At 39.0% G+C, this 14,086-nt stretch overlaps 1 protein-coding gene across 1 annotated transcript in view; it reads right to left on the bottom strand.

The window, feature by feature from the left end:
• Nucleotides 1–14,086, bottom strand: part of LOC117539120 (semaphorin-6D-like) — a 148,332-nt gene that overhangs the window by 86,474 nt on the left and 47,772 nt on the right. Inside the window, exons 10-13 of the mRNA XM_034205148.1 lie at nt 7,785–7,874; nt 7,438–7,565; nt 6,908–7,039; nt 6,503–6,658 (exon numbers count right to left, since the gene is read on the bottom strand). Of these exons, the coding sequence (XP_034061039.1) occupies nt 6,503–6,658; nt 6,908–7,039; nt 7,438–7,565; nt 7,785–7,874 (506 nt within the window). The remainder of the gene's footprint in view (nt 1–6,502; nt 6,659–6,907; nt 7,040–7,437; nt 7,566–7,784; nt 7,875–14,086) is intronic.

Raw genomic sequence — 14,086 nt, 5'->3', positions numbered from 1 at the left:
TACCTCGCGGAAAAGAAACTAATCTATGAATTTCAATCTGGCTTTAGAACATCCCACTCCACTGACACATGCCTTCTTTATTTGAGCGACCACATCAAACAAGAGGTGGACGAGGGCAAGTACTGCGGCATGGTGATGCTGGACCTACAAAAGGCTTTCGACACTGTCAATCACCCCATTCTGATTGACAAGCTAAAAGCAATTGGTTTTGATAAACTATCGGTGAGCTGGATGCAATCCTACCTGGAGGGGAGAGAACAGATGGTGGAGGTAAACGGTACTCTGTCCCCCCCCCCTCCCAGTGAGCTGTGGTGTTCCACAAGGAAGCATATTAGGTCCGTTACTGTTCCTAATTTATGTAAATGACATGTCATCAGCAGGTGACTGCAACTTGTTCCTGTTCGCGGACGACTCAGCCCTGCTGGTCTCTGGCAGGAACAGGTTGCAGGTTGAAAAAACCCTCAGCTCCGAGCTCGGCAGAATCTGCACCTGGCTCGCCGATAATAAATTATCATTACACCTGGGTAAAACAGAGTCCATTCTCTTCGGTTCGAAACATAATCTCAGCAAATCCGACGACTTCTCAGTTGCATTGGGCGACATTATTGTCACAAGTAAGAAGGAAATTACATACCTAGGATCTATTCTTGAGGCAAACCTCTCCTGTGACAAAATGGCATCCAATGTAATAAAAAAAGTCAATCAAAGAACTAGATTCCTATACCGGATCTCCTCTCTGGTAAACAAAAACACCCTGAAAACTCTGGCAGGAGCACTCATTTAAGGGTACTATGACTATGCTTGCACGTCATGGTACCATAGCACCTCCAAGGCGCTAAAAATAAAACTTCAAACATCGCAAAATAAACTGGTCAGACTACTGCTTGACCTTTCATCTAGAACCCACCTCACCTCTGCCCACTTTGACAACCTAGGATGGCTTAGAGTAGACGACAGAGTACAGCTACTTGCAATGGGCCTGGTCTACAAGATCCACTACACCGCTATGGTACCCATGTACATGTCACAATTATTCCCAAAGGTCAAGGAATACCATGATCATAACACCAGAGGGAGCTCCACAAATCATGTGAAACCCAGATTTGGCACAAAAAAGGGGGAATACACGTTTCGCAATTATGCCACATCAAGGTGGAACGCTCTTCCCACAACTGTAAAGGAAAGTAAAACTATACTTACCTTCAAAACCTCTCTTAAAGAGCACCTTCGGGGGAGAGCATTGCAAAACTGGCCCCGGTAATGGTACAAATCTCAACCTGTCGTTCAATGGACAGCTTCCCCCCCCCCATCTATGTATATACTCGCATTTTAGACTCTGTTACTAACTGTATATCTGTAGACTTGGTATGTCTTAAATGTCCGGTTAGGATGTATTAGAACGAAATCTAAAATGAAAATTGTAAATAAGCAATCTGTATGTAAAAAACCACCTGTATGTAAATTGTAAATAAGCCATCTGTATGTCAAATATGTCTTATATGTCTTAAATGACATGATGAATTGGAAATGGGGGACCCTGATGTAAACAAGACGAAAGTCTTTCTCTGGTCTGCATCCCCTTAACAATTGTATGTTTTGAGCTGTACTGTACTGTACCCAATATACAAGCTGTTAATACACTTTTCAATCAATCAATCAATCAAGCTTGAGCTTTGCTGTCTTCCCAGTGAGCTGAATCAGGGTAATGTCAATCTAGTGATTCATGTCAAACCTGTAAGTAAGCTTTATTACCTGTGGATTTGTTATATTTGAAACCAACAGTGTCAACCCAGTCTCACGGCATTTTGTGTTCACCAACACGATTTGTAATCTATTGATTCGTGTTCACCAACACGATTTGCCCCTTTTTTTCGTGTTGCACAGCACGATTTTAAAAGCAATGTATTTCTACTGCCTGTAGCACGTCTTTTTCTCCGGTCGGGTCGAGGAAGACCGGAAGCTGTGTGGTTCATAAAAACATGTTCTTACTCAATATCAAGCCACAATTATTGCTTTTATTTTAAATTGTATAATTTCTGACTTTTGTTGCCGTCTGTGAGGAAAATAAATGGGGCTCAGAGCCTCAGAATACGGAAATCTGTATTTTAAAATATTTTTTTCCTTCTAATTCGTTATTCTTTTCAAAATAACACACTGTTATTTACTCACCAATAACACACAATTATCCTTGCTTTTATTTATTGGTTTAATTCCATAATCTCTGCCTTTTTTGGCGTCCGTCAGGGACTGAATTTCAAAATAAAATATCCGGAAACAGACGTAGGCCTCTAAGGGACATTTCGAGCATCATTGCGATTGTCAATATTTCTGAGTTTAGGATGGCCGAAGACACTACACTACCCATAATCCCCAGCTATCGTTTAGGACTACAGTCCCCGTAAGGTTACGCAGAGTGTCAAACAGCTGTGTGAAATGGAACGAAACCACGCCAGACTATCCAAAACTGGAATCGAACGCCCCCCCAGAACTACACATGCTGGCTATTGTGTTTCGCAAAATGTTCTATGGGAGGTCTCTACTGAACATTTTCATTTTTCCCACAATTAGAAGTTGCCAGTATTAAACACATTGGTGTTATCAAATGTAAAACATATAATTAATAAATGGGTGAAAATCGCTTGTGTCCATAATGCGCAGCATTAATACCCACATGACAGCTCATTGTTACTTTGTAATTCTACTCCACTACAATTCAGAGGTTAACCTGGTATTTTTACTCCACTGCATTTATTTGAGTTACTTTGCAGATTCTGATTAATTATGTGAAATATAAACAACCCTTAAAGCAGACTTTAGTTACACCTGAGTAAAATTCAGCTAAGGTGATTGTCAAGTGCCAACAATCAGGAGAGATATTTGATAGTTGGTGCTTGAGAAGACTAAACATGTATCTGCAATTGACATGAATGGAAACGAGTAATAAAATATATTCATTACTCGTTATTCTCTACTAATAGTTAATTAAAGACTGTATATTATGGCTATTTTGCACATCCCTTTCAAGATTTTCAAAGGTTTATTGACATATCATATACACAACTACGGTGTAGTTATGCAATGAATGAAACACTTGGGTCACAGGTTCCTCAACAGTGCATTACAAGACATCTATCAATATGTGTGTACCTCCACCATTAAACTGTCATATTCTGCACATTTCTTATTCTATCTACATACATAAGAGTATAATTCATATGTATAATATCAGTTAAAATAAGTGCTTCAACATAGTTAACATTGCAGGAAAGCAATATATTAGACGTTAAGTACTTTGTCAGGCTTAATATTTATCTGTAGATAGATACCCCCAAAGTTTTTTTCTTATTTAAAAGAAGACCTTAATCTGTTATTTAATGTTTAAATAAAGGTTAATTCGTTTTTCTGTTTTGCACCTCCTCCTATTAATATCTTTGTACATTCTGCACTAAACTGTTTTATTGTAGAGATCACTTATAGTATCTTCTTGATTTTTTATATTCTATATTTATACTTTCCTCCTATGAAAGTATGTACTCTTAATATTTTTTTAATCAAATAAAACACAATAATTCAATAACGTGCTTTAACCACTAGGAGGTGCACACAAGGTACACACAGCCATAATAACTTTGTATTATTAGTGTATGTTTTCGTACAACATCTGAAGATGTGTAGTTTTATGCACGCTTTCACATAATTTTACAGCGTATTGCTATACTATTTCAGACTCAGTATTTACATTCTTACATTCAAAGAAAATCAGTAATATCTTTAAAAACTACATTCCTTTTATATCAGCTGTGCACCGTTATGGTGTAAATATAACCTATCTGTGAATTAGATGAAATGTAAAAGTCAGCCGAATTAGTGTTGATATTGCAAGGAGACGTATTGTGTGAAGAGAAATTGAAGATGTTGTTTAATTGTTGAATATATTTATGATCCACGTCAAGTATTCAGTTTCGGCGGCATTTTCTCAGTTTTTCCAAAGGTCTTCTCATCAGGGCTCTATAAATAAAGAACTACGGCAGATCTGTAATATACAATGCAGCCGAACCGTGTATTACAATGCCGTTATGTGATGACTTTCAAAGAGAAAAGCAAGAGCGCTCAAGTATTATTTTATTCTTTTAAAATGTTTTCCGGATTTCATATCATATAAATACCAAATCCCAGCATGCATTGCGGCTAAAACATCCAATAAGCGAGCTTAAAACCATAGCTGAGGATCTTGGGTAATCGCTCGAAATGCCTACGTCTGTTTCCGGTTATTTTTATTTTGAAATTCAGTTCCTGACGGACGCCAAAAAAGCCAGAGATTATGGAATTAAACCAATAAGTAAAAGCAAGGATAATTGTGTGTTATTGGTGAGTAAATAACAGTGTGTTATTTTGAAAAGAATAAAAAATTAGAAGGAAAAAAAGATTGAAAAAATACAGATTTCAGTATCCTGAGGCTCTGAGCCCCATTTATTTTCCTCACAGACGGCAACAAAAGTCCGAAATTATACGATTTCAAATAAAAGCAATAACTGTGGCTTGATATTGAGTAAGAACATGTTTTTATGAACCACACAGCTTCCGGTCATCCTCGACCCGACCGGAGAAAAAGACGTGCTGCAGGCAGTAGAAATACATTGCTTTTAAAATCGTGCTGTGCAACACGAAAAAAAAAAGGGGCAAATCGTGTTGGTGAACACGAATCAATAGATTAAAAATCGTGTTGGTGAACACGACATGCCGTGAGACTGGGTTGACAGTGTAGCTACTACTGGGGGTTAAGTGTGAAGCTGTTGTTGAAGCTGGGTTGCAAGCACAGTGCTATATAAATATAGAGATGTTTTTTTATCACAACACTTTAGTGGCTAATCCTGGTGTCCTTTTTCAGAAACCACATCAGATTAGGTGTCCAACACACATTTAGAAAAAAATCACACACAGAGATACTGATAGGTTCCACTTGAAAAGTGTTATTTTTAATTATATAATTATGATTTTCAGCAATAAACTATGGTTGACTCCAGAAAACAAATAATTCCAAAACCTACATATCATTATTGTGAAGCATAGCTCTCAGCCGGTGGAGCCTAACATCACTCATTCATAAGAGCTGCCCATTATCAGAACATACAATTCTAATGAATATATTTCCTCTTAACAAATATATACAGTATAGAGCAGCGGTTCCCAACCTTTTTCAACTCAGGGCCCACTTAAGAATCAACTTTTTTTTTTCGCGGCCCACATTACACCATAAACAATACGGAGGCTAAATAAAGTTCTGATTGGTCAATTCAGAACATGTGACACGTTGTAAATCCAGTAGAACAGACCACTGTCAAGGACTGTAATGATCGTTGCTAAGCAGGATCAAGAAAGAGAAAGGAAAGAGGTTAAAATTAAATTAAAATCGTAATAATGAAAATGTTTCCACACAAATCCTAATGTTTTGCAAATTATTTTGCGGCAAATATTGAATTTACATTTACACCCTTTAATATTTTATTTGGGCTTTTAGATGAAGACCGCACACAGTTAATAAATACAACTATTCTTCTAGCTTAAAAGTCAATCAGAGTAATCTTAATTTAAGGTGTTTGAAGAGTAGATTAAAAATACAATTTCTTTTGAAAAAAATTATTGCCACAGGTTGGGAACCGCTGGTATAGAGTATTAAGTCATACTGTATTTCAAAAACATATCTCTAAGATATGCTTATCATAAATCAAAAGCTATAAATGGCTTCAATGACACGTGTTAAGTGTGTTTAATGTTACATAGGTGGGTGTGTTTAGTTTAAGGTGCTAATCAAACAATGAAATACAAAAAGTCCAGTTAGTTTAGTTAGTGACAATTAATGAGAGAAGAACACTGCTGGGGTTCTCATTAACGACCTGCATGCTGCACATTATACCGTTTGTTACACACCTACTTACTTAAATAAGGCCACAAGTTGACTCTGGATATTCGATATTCAATTTGATTTTTTTACTTCCACTAAGTAAAAAAATGTCCCTGCTACTGCATAGCAGTATGAATATATATTAAAAATAAATCCATGGTGGATGATTTTATGGCATTAGCTGACATTAAATTGATGGGAATTCTTAGTTTGGATGTATATGACTGCACGTGGACCCTTGATTACACTGACTTTAGAAACCGTCTGCTATCAAGAGACGAATTAGATTTAACTTGAACTCAGCCTTAATAAAACCAAAACATGGAAATGTGCAGCAAAGAAACTGCATGTGTGTGTGTTTGTGTGAGTGTGAGTGTGAGTGTGTGTGTGTGTGTGTGTGTGTGTGTGTGTGTGTGTGTGTGTGTGTGTGTGTGTGTGTGTGTGTGTGTGTGTGTGTGTGTATTTGTTTAGGTGTGAGTGTGTGTTTGTGAGATTTTGTGTGAGTGTGTGTGTGTGTGTGTGTGTGTGTGTGTGTGTGTGTGTGTGTGTGTGTGTGTGTGTGTGTGTGTGTGTGTGTGTGTGTGTGTGTGTGTGTGTTACCTGCTTGAAGTCCTGGTGAAACAGGGCCGGTGGTTCACAGATGGAACAGCTTCGTCCATCAGAGGGTACGACTTGATAAACATCAGCATCTCGTCAGGTAACTGAACCGATGATTTGTAGTCCACAGCCGGACCATCACCGGTACATGTACCGGGCCTGGAAACAACGAAAACAAAAAGTCATTCAAGATGTGTTGTTGTTGAAATGCGGCTATAAACAACCAATCTGCTTCTGTAAGCTGTAAGGATGGTTATTTCATATATTGATGCGAGTAATCGCCAATGACGCTGCGGTCAGTAACACAAGGTAAATGTCTGAACGCACCATTACGTGTCTAAACCATGTTTTAAAGCGTTCTAGGTTGGGAGGACCCTGAGTTTGCCCCCAGTGAAAGGGTGGTCCCACCTGGGTCTGGGAACCTGCTCCTCAGGGACTGGAGTCCAGGAGGAGTCGCTGGTCCGCTGCTCCTTGAACTTCCCATCGAAGACGCTCTCTATGTCGTCCATGTAGAACGCACAGACTGCTGAGCCAGGAATACTGCAGAGAATGTCATGGAGAAGTATTTAGCTGGAAATAATGTATTGTGAGAAGAACGCACATTAACTGATTTAATTTAAAATTAGTGATAAGTGTCAGACCAAACTTAATATAATAATATAACTTAAAATAAACCAAAACCAACAAACTCAATTTCGGAGACTCCGAAGATCTGAAGACAACAACATAACAACACAACAACACAACAATAGACTGACAAGATCTCTGCTGAGTTTCTGACTCTTTGCACAATCCTAACATGATATCATCCAGAGAGTAACTAAGCGATTCTTCTGAGAGAACAGAACTCTTAACTCTTGTCACCACTTTTAAAAAATGTACTCACTCTTCAGGTGTTAGCCTGAAAGTGGTCCTCACAGAGTTGGCCCTCATGTTACCTGTTATCCTGCGTGGTGAAGACCCCCACCACAGCGGGCCTCTGGTTAATCTGCAGCACGTTGGTGAGGGACTGAAGAATGTCGAAGTAGAAGAACGAATCTCCAGGAACCGAGCAGTTCAGACGAGCCTGCACACACACACACACACACACACACACACACACACACACACACACACACACACACACACACACACACACACACACACACACACACACACACACACACACACACACACACACACACACACACACACACACACAGTTCAATTGGCTTCACATTGTGACATTCATTTTCCTGACATCAGAGAACGTGCCCTTAAGTCATTTTATTAAAAGGGAATTCACCTTGAGAAAAGAAGTCCAGTATCTTTCCAGAACTCTGGGAGATCCTCCATTATCGTTCTTACAGACCCGGGTGACTCGAGAAAACACCACCTGGAGAGAGAGAGGGAGGGAGAGCTCTGAGAGGTGCCGCTCTAGATTCCACATTGAAAAATCCAGTTTGTAGTATGCATACAACTAGGGAATAATAATTTGTCATAACTTTGCGCAGGTGTGTGAGCAAGCCGTTCTAAAGGTGCAAAGGATTGTGGGTCTAAAATAACGTTTTCCCATTATATTGGGAAGGAAACGTCTGTAAAGCGTATACATCTTTTTAGGTAAATCTACTTCCCAGAATGGAAACTTGAATAGCCCTTATTTATATAATTGGGGCTGTAAGAAAATCAATATTATGTGCTGTAACTTTAAATGAATACACTGTTCTAATTTAAAGCTGCTTTATTCTGAAAACCGGATGTTCACACACTCAACTTCCGGTTTCCCCGAGTAAATATCGTCAACTTCAGGTTAGCATTAGCATGTAGCTAATATTATGTTTTGCATACGTGAATTTAAGGAGTATTCACACTGTCTTTAACCCTCACTTATTGACGCTGCAATGCTATTAGGGAATGTTTAAAATGGCCAACAGATATTAGAATATTGTAAAACTAACACCAGAAAAAGACAGGACGTGTCTTGGACCCGCCCCTCTCCGCCAACCAATGAGAGAAGATTTCCGATGAGAACATGTGATGCACACAGGAAATCGGTGTCTTGCTCTGATCCCATGCCGAAGGGGGGAGAGCAACAGCTGTTCACCATTCTTGCAATGTAATTGTATTATCGTATCATTGTTTAATTAAACGCTGTTAACTTGTAGATAAGCTTCCTGGACTCTTTTCAGCTGATCCTGCGCTCAGGGCTAAAATACCATACAGGGCCTAAAAAATTAAATCTGAATATAGAGTTATTCATTTATTTGAATGAGCCAACACGTGAATGGATACAATGGATTGGAGGCGGGGCTTAATTCAAAGTGTCCTTTTTGTCAATCTTCTTTTTGTGTGATACAGACAGGGAAAACAAAATGCTGTTTCTCACAATCCAGAGGAATAAAATAAAAATATATACAAAATATATACTGAACAAATGAGGATTTTCCCTTTGAACTCTACCGAAAGAGGTTTTAATGAAAATGGAAAAATGTTAACCGGTGCATTAACCTGTTAAGCCCCAAGCCTGTTTTTCAGGTCTCAGGCTCGAAAATGACATTCCCAGAACAAATGACCATATCTTCCCTTCTAAAAAGGGGAAAATTAATAAACTTTTTTCTCAAAGCAATGATAAACCTGTGAGTTGAATGTAGAAAAGTCAGAATCAATATAGATGTTTTTTATTTTAAATAAAATTCAGATTGAACATGGTACAAACATGTAAATGATAGTGTCCGTCCAGAAATTATGTTGTACTTATAGTGAAAACCAGACTTGGATGATGGGTTAGTAGACTAAAAGCTTTAGGAATCCAAAGTACAACATATAATAAGTACCCTGTATCAAGATTGATGCAAAACAAGTGACATTTGACCTTTTTAGGGAGGTTTAGAAGAAGAAAAAAACTCCACCTCTGGGGAAATGGGCGTTTTTGCCGTTTCTCTGGAACCCATTGGTCGATTTTGATGATTGACATCTCTTTTGAACCGTTAGAGCCAATAGAATCGAAGGGGAATTTCCACATACACACCAACGATACCATGGCACACGCAGTTTGCCCAAAGCGAAAGCTATTTTACGCTCTGAAATCTGAAATCTTAAAACTAGGTTTATTGCTCATGGATTATCAGAAATCATTTCAAAGTGATACAGACACATTGGATTAACCTATGGATTAACCTTCAGCAGCGTTTTTTATCGTTTTAATGCCATTGAAGACAACATTTGATCAGACAACAACAAAGGTAAACAATATTGCCGTGTTTGCTACCTAATGCCACGTGTTGTGTTATAATCTTTGCGAGTTCTTATCATGGAGTGATTATATAGATGCCTATCGATTCTGTGTACTCTCACGATGCTAGTCAATCAGTGGCGAGCCGCCAGGGCCCTCTAGGCCCTCTGTGAGGGCCTAAGATATTCTAAAAAATAATATTTGAAAACATTTTAAAAAATACAAAAATTAAAAATATTATTTTTTATATTTTTTTGTTGTTAAATTTTTCATTAGTTTTACCAAAATAATTTGATTTAATTGTATTTAAAATAATATTTCCAAAGAAATAAATCCTTCGAATCTGCCTGTTCAGTTTCTGTTGGAATGTGAAGGGTTAAATCCCATCTCTGCGAGTTATGTGAAGACGGGAGAGCTTGTTGGTCCCTCTCTACATTCACAGAGGGCCCGCTATAGTAACTCAACGAGAGAGTAATGTCAAATGACAGTACAATTGACCAATCATATCTTCCCTCTAAATGGGCGGGCTTTATTTCCGCGGACTTTATGACAAGTTCCGCCCGCTGTGAGGTCTATGCAAGTGGTGCAGTGACGCATCCTAAAACCCGGAAGTAAGCTTCGCTCGGATTCCCTCGACAGAAAGCAACGTGATTTCTCCATAGGATTTTGGAAAATAGCTGGAAATAAGGTCTGTGGAAAACGAACCTGTTAGATAAATGCACGTTTTGTTCAGCCGGATAATATCCACACTTTTATTATTTTTGAATCATCAATCTAATCGATAGATTTATGATGGATAGATTTATGATTAGCATAAATTCGTTCATGATGGCTCATGTCAGTGATAGTGGTGACATCGTTGCGAAATTATTAACCGAGTCATTTTCAAGATTGAGTTAGCCTACAATGATAAACTGGAGTGGCAAAGGATCAGCTGAATGACCCGCAAGTGTTTCATCCAAAAGGACAGGAGGATGGACTTTGTGTTTAAGTGATTTGATCATCAAAGGTAGGCCTAACCCCTTAATCCCACCAGGAGCGTCTGCGCTGCGTTGCGCTGCGGCTGCCGCGTTTTTAGCGATCGCGGCCACTCTAGTCAATGGGTGCTATTCCACCAGACCCGCTGCGCCGCGGCTCGAAGCGTCCCAGAAGCTCCTCGCCGCAAGGAATTTCTAAAATATAGGATGAATCCTATTTTTGACGCGGCGCAGGCAGGAAGTGGAACGTTCATCCAACAACTGCGAGGCTGCACACACGACGCTCCGCTTCCGCAACGTTTGAAACGCGCCTGGTGGGTTATGATGCAGGAGGAGGTCGCAGCGCGGCGCAGACGCTTCCGGTGGGATCAGGGGTTGGTCATTTTCAATGTGGGCCGCCGTGCCGACTTAATTCATTTTTAATTGTTACTTGGCTGTGGGTGCCCTGTCATGATAGGTGTTTATATAAATGATGTTGTTTTGTGTGGTAGAGGGTCGCTGTCATTGATGCGTTTTGCACCCCGGGCCGCTGTTTTGATATTCCGCTGAAGTATACGCTGTGACGTAATATCTCTTATTTTCTTTCGAGGGAAGGGGGGGGGGGGGGGGGGGGGTCAGAGGGCCTAGGTATAAAAGTCACGGCTCGCCACTGTAGTCAATGGATTTGCATTTACGATAAGTAATAAGGGTTTTATGAGTGAGTTATATGCTAACGGCGTTAGCATTTTTTCGCTCAGGGCTAATTCAGAGGCTCAGCGTTAGTCTTGTGTTTTTTTTTAATAAAATTTTTTCATATTGTCACTACCCGATCTGTCCCCCTGCCCGATCTGTACTGCGCATGTGCGAGATGGTCCGCCATATTGGACAACTCCGGACGGCATGTCAAGTAGGACACTTGACACAGTGGCTTTTGGCAAAGCTGAAAAAGAAAACTCGAGAGAGATGAGTTATTGTTATTACAACGTGACTTCTGAATAAATATTTACTGTGAATGTATGCAAAAATGTATGGCATATTGCTGTCTAACAGAAGTTAAATCCATTTCTCACTTATTCTGACAATGGACTTAACCCCAAATAAAAGAACCCAATAAAAAGAGTTGTTAAATAATAGTGAAGTCACGTTGTAATAACAATAACTCATCTCTCTCGAGTTTTCCTTTTGAGCTTTGCCAAAAGCCACTGTGTCAAGGGTCCTTCTTGGGTTGCCGTCCGGAGTTCTCCAATATGGCGGACCATCTCGCACATGCGCAGTACAGATCGGGCAGGGGGACGGATCGGGTAGTGACCAAGGGGCAAACTCTGGGGAATAGCCGGGACGCCAATACGGAAGTGCCACACACTGCAGTTCATATATTGGCCGATAGGCGACGGCTGCAGAAAGGAGCAATTTCCATAGACCCCCATGTTAAAATGCCCAATTTTACAGCAGAAAAAAACATGTTTGTACCCCTGGCTCCATACATTTTTATTATCGATATAGTTAGATTCCACCTTCATGATTATGGATCTGTGAGTGAATTGTTTTCTAACACGACCCTTTTATTTATATTAGGTCTTGATGTTTTTGCATAAATTAGGGCGTGGTCACATTGAGTGACGGCTCTGTCAAGTGACTTCTGCTGCTAGCTTCTTGTCTCTCTGCTAGCAGCTCCGTGAAGCTACAGGGACTCTGCCTGCTCAGCTCATCCAGGGAACACAACTTGAAGCCGGCCGTGGTTGTTTGTTCTTCATGCTTATATATCGGACTATTGTGACTCGCTCTGCGGTTAAAACAGACGGTGCATGAATGCGGTTTTGCGGAAAGTGAAATTCGAGTGCTTTATTTATGTGTTAATGATTTTAATCAGCTACGTAATGAATGTTAAGGCTTGGGTTAGCGTGTAGCGAGTGGTAGCTACAGCGGTGCTAACAATGCTAATCGTAGCCTCCAAATTAAAATAATAGACTGTATATATAAAGGTTAGAACGAAATAGACGTTAAGTGGGATAATACTGTTGAACAAACGGCTTCTGTTTGAGGTTGATAAAATAAGGTAATCCTTGTAACGTAGAGAGATATTTTATTAGCCTATGTAGGTAGGAACTGTATGCATCGCTAAGGTTAATTTAAATTGGCTATGCTCAAGTATGTAGACAAGCTAACGTCGAAGTAGTGTATGTGAAATCAACCTCACAATAAGATGTGTGTATATTACAATTATTAATGTCATATTTCAAGATGATTACTTAGATATTACAATATGTTTGGTTGAGCTGGAGCATTATTGAGCTTACACGTTAACGTCACAGTCATCTGAAGAACGAACCCAAACCTTGTTGTTTTTATTAATTGCATTACCAAATGGGTATCAAATAAACAGTAAGCATTGGTAATACAACTTCCAAAGTTACAGTAAAATAAAAAGGACCCTGACTCGGACAATACACAATCCAACATGTTCAACAGAAGAGAATCAGTTATATTGTTTGTACACATGGTACTTTACATATATATATCTGTTTGTTTAAGGTGTCCAGGTCATGCAGACAGGCTGGACCAGAGAGTGAGAGACAGAACTGGACTCCTCACAGCAGTGAACTTCAGCACAGGTACAAAGACTCTTTTTTTCATACTGTACAAAGAATCAAGAAAGATATTGGTTTAAATAAATGAAGTATTGACTTGAATACACTGATATACATTCCATTAAACAATACTAAATACTAGATCACCTACACATCAGTTAAGTTGAGGGGTTTTTCCATGCAAAAAGTTACATTTAGATGTTAACAAGCAATATGACTTTGTCAGCTTTCTAATTTAATGTATTGAAGGCAAAGATATTTAACACATAGTGAGAACTGCTACTATTTATCTCTCAATATTGTCTGTAAAAAACGTGGTAAAAGTGATTCTTTCAGTGAGACAACAGAGCAAGCTTCTACAGTTGCACTACGTTTTGTAACAGTTCAATATTATTTTGATAATAACATATATTTCAATGTTGATGAACTTCATACTGTTCATTCATAATATGATTGTCTTTGTAGCTCACTGTTGAAATAAAAAAAAACATTACAATTACAAAATAATTATATCTACAGCCCCTAAACACACAAACACACCACTTTCATAAATAACACACTTGTTCTGCAATAATATGTTTTATGTTTCCAGTAATTTTTGTTAGGAAAGGACATGCCTGAAAGACATGACATTTTCTCCTTCTCTGAGGGTCAAGAAGAACATCCAAGAGGAACATTAAAAGCTGATGTTATGAGATTTTAACACCAGTACACTAAGAAACTACTTTTATTGTGAAAACACAGTCAGCTGATCGAATGCAGCTATTTCCACATCTACACTCCATCCGCTGATTATTTCTATTCGCCTCACTTTATGAGCTTCACATCACTT

Source organism: Gymnodraco acuticeps, unplaced genomic scaffold (genome assembly GCF_902827175.1).
Source record: "Gymnodraco acuticeps unplaced genomic scaffold, fGymAcu1.1, whole genome shotgun sequence".
Lineage (NCBI taxonomy): Eukaryota > Metazoa > Chordata > Actinopteri > Perciformes > Bathydraconidae > Gymnodraco > Gymnodraco acuticeps.
This window is presented reverse-complemented; position numbering and strand designations above follow the sequence as displayed.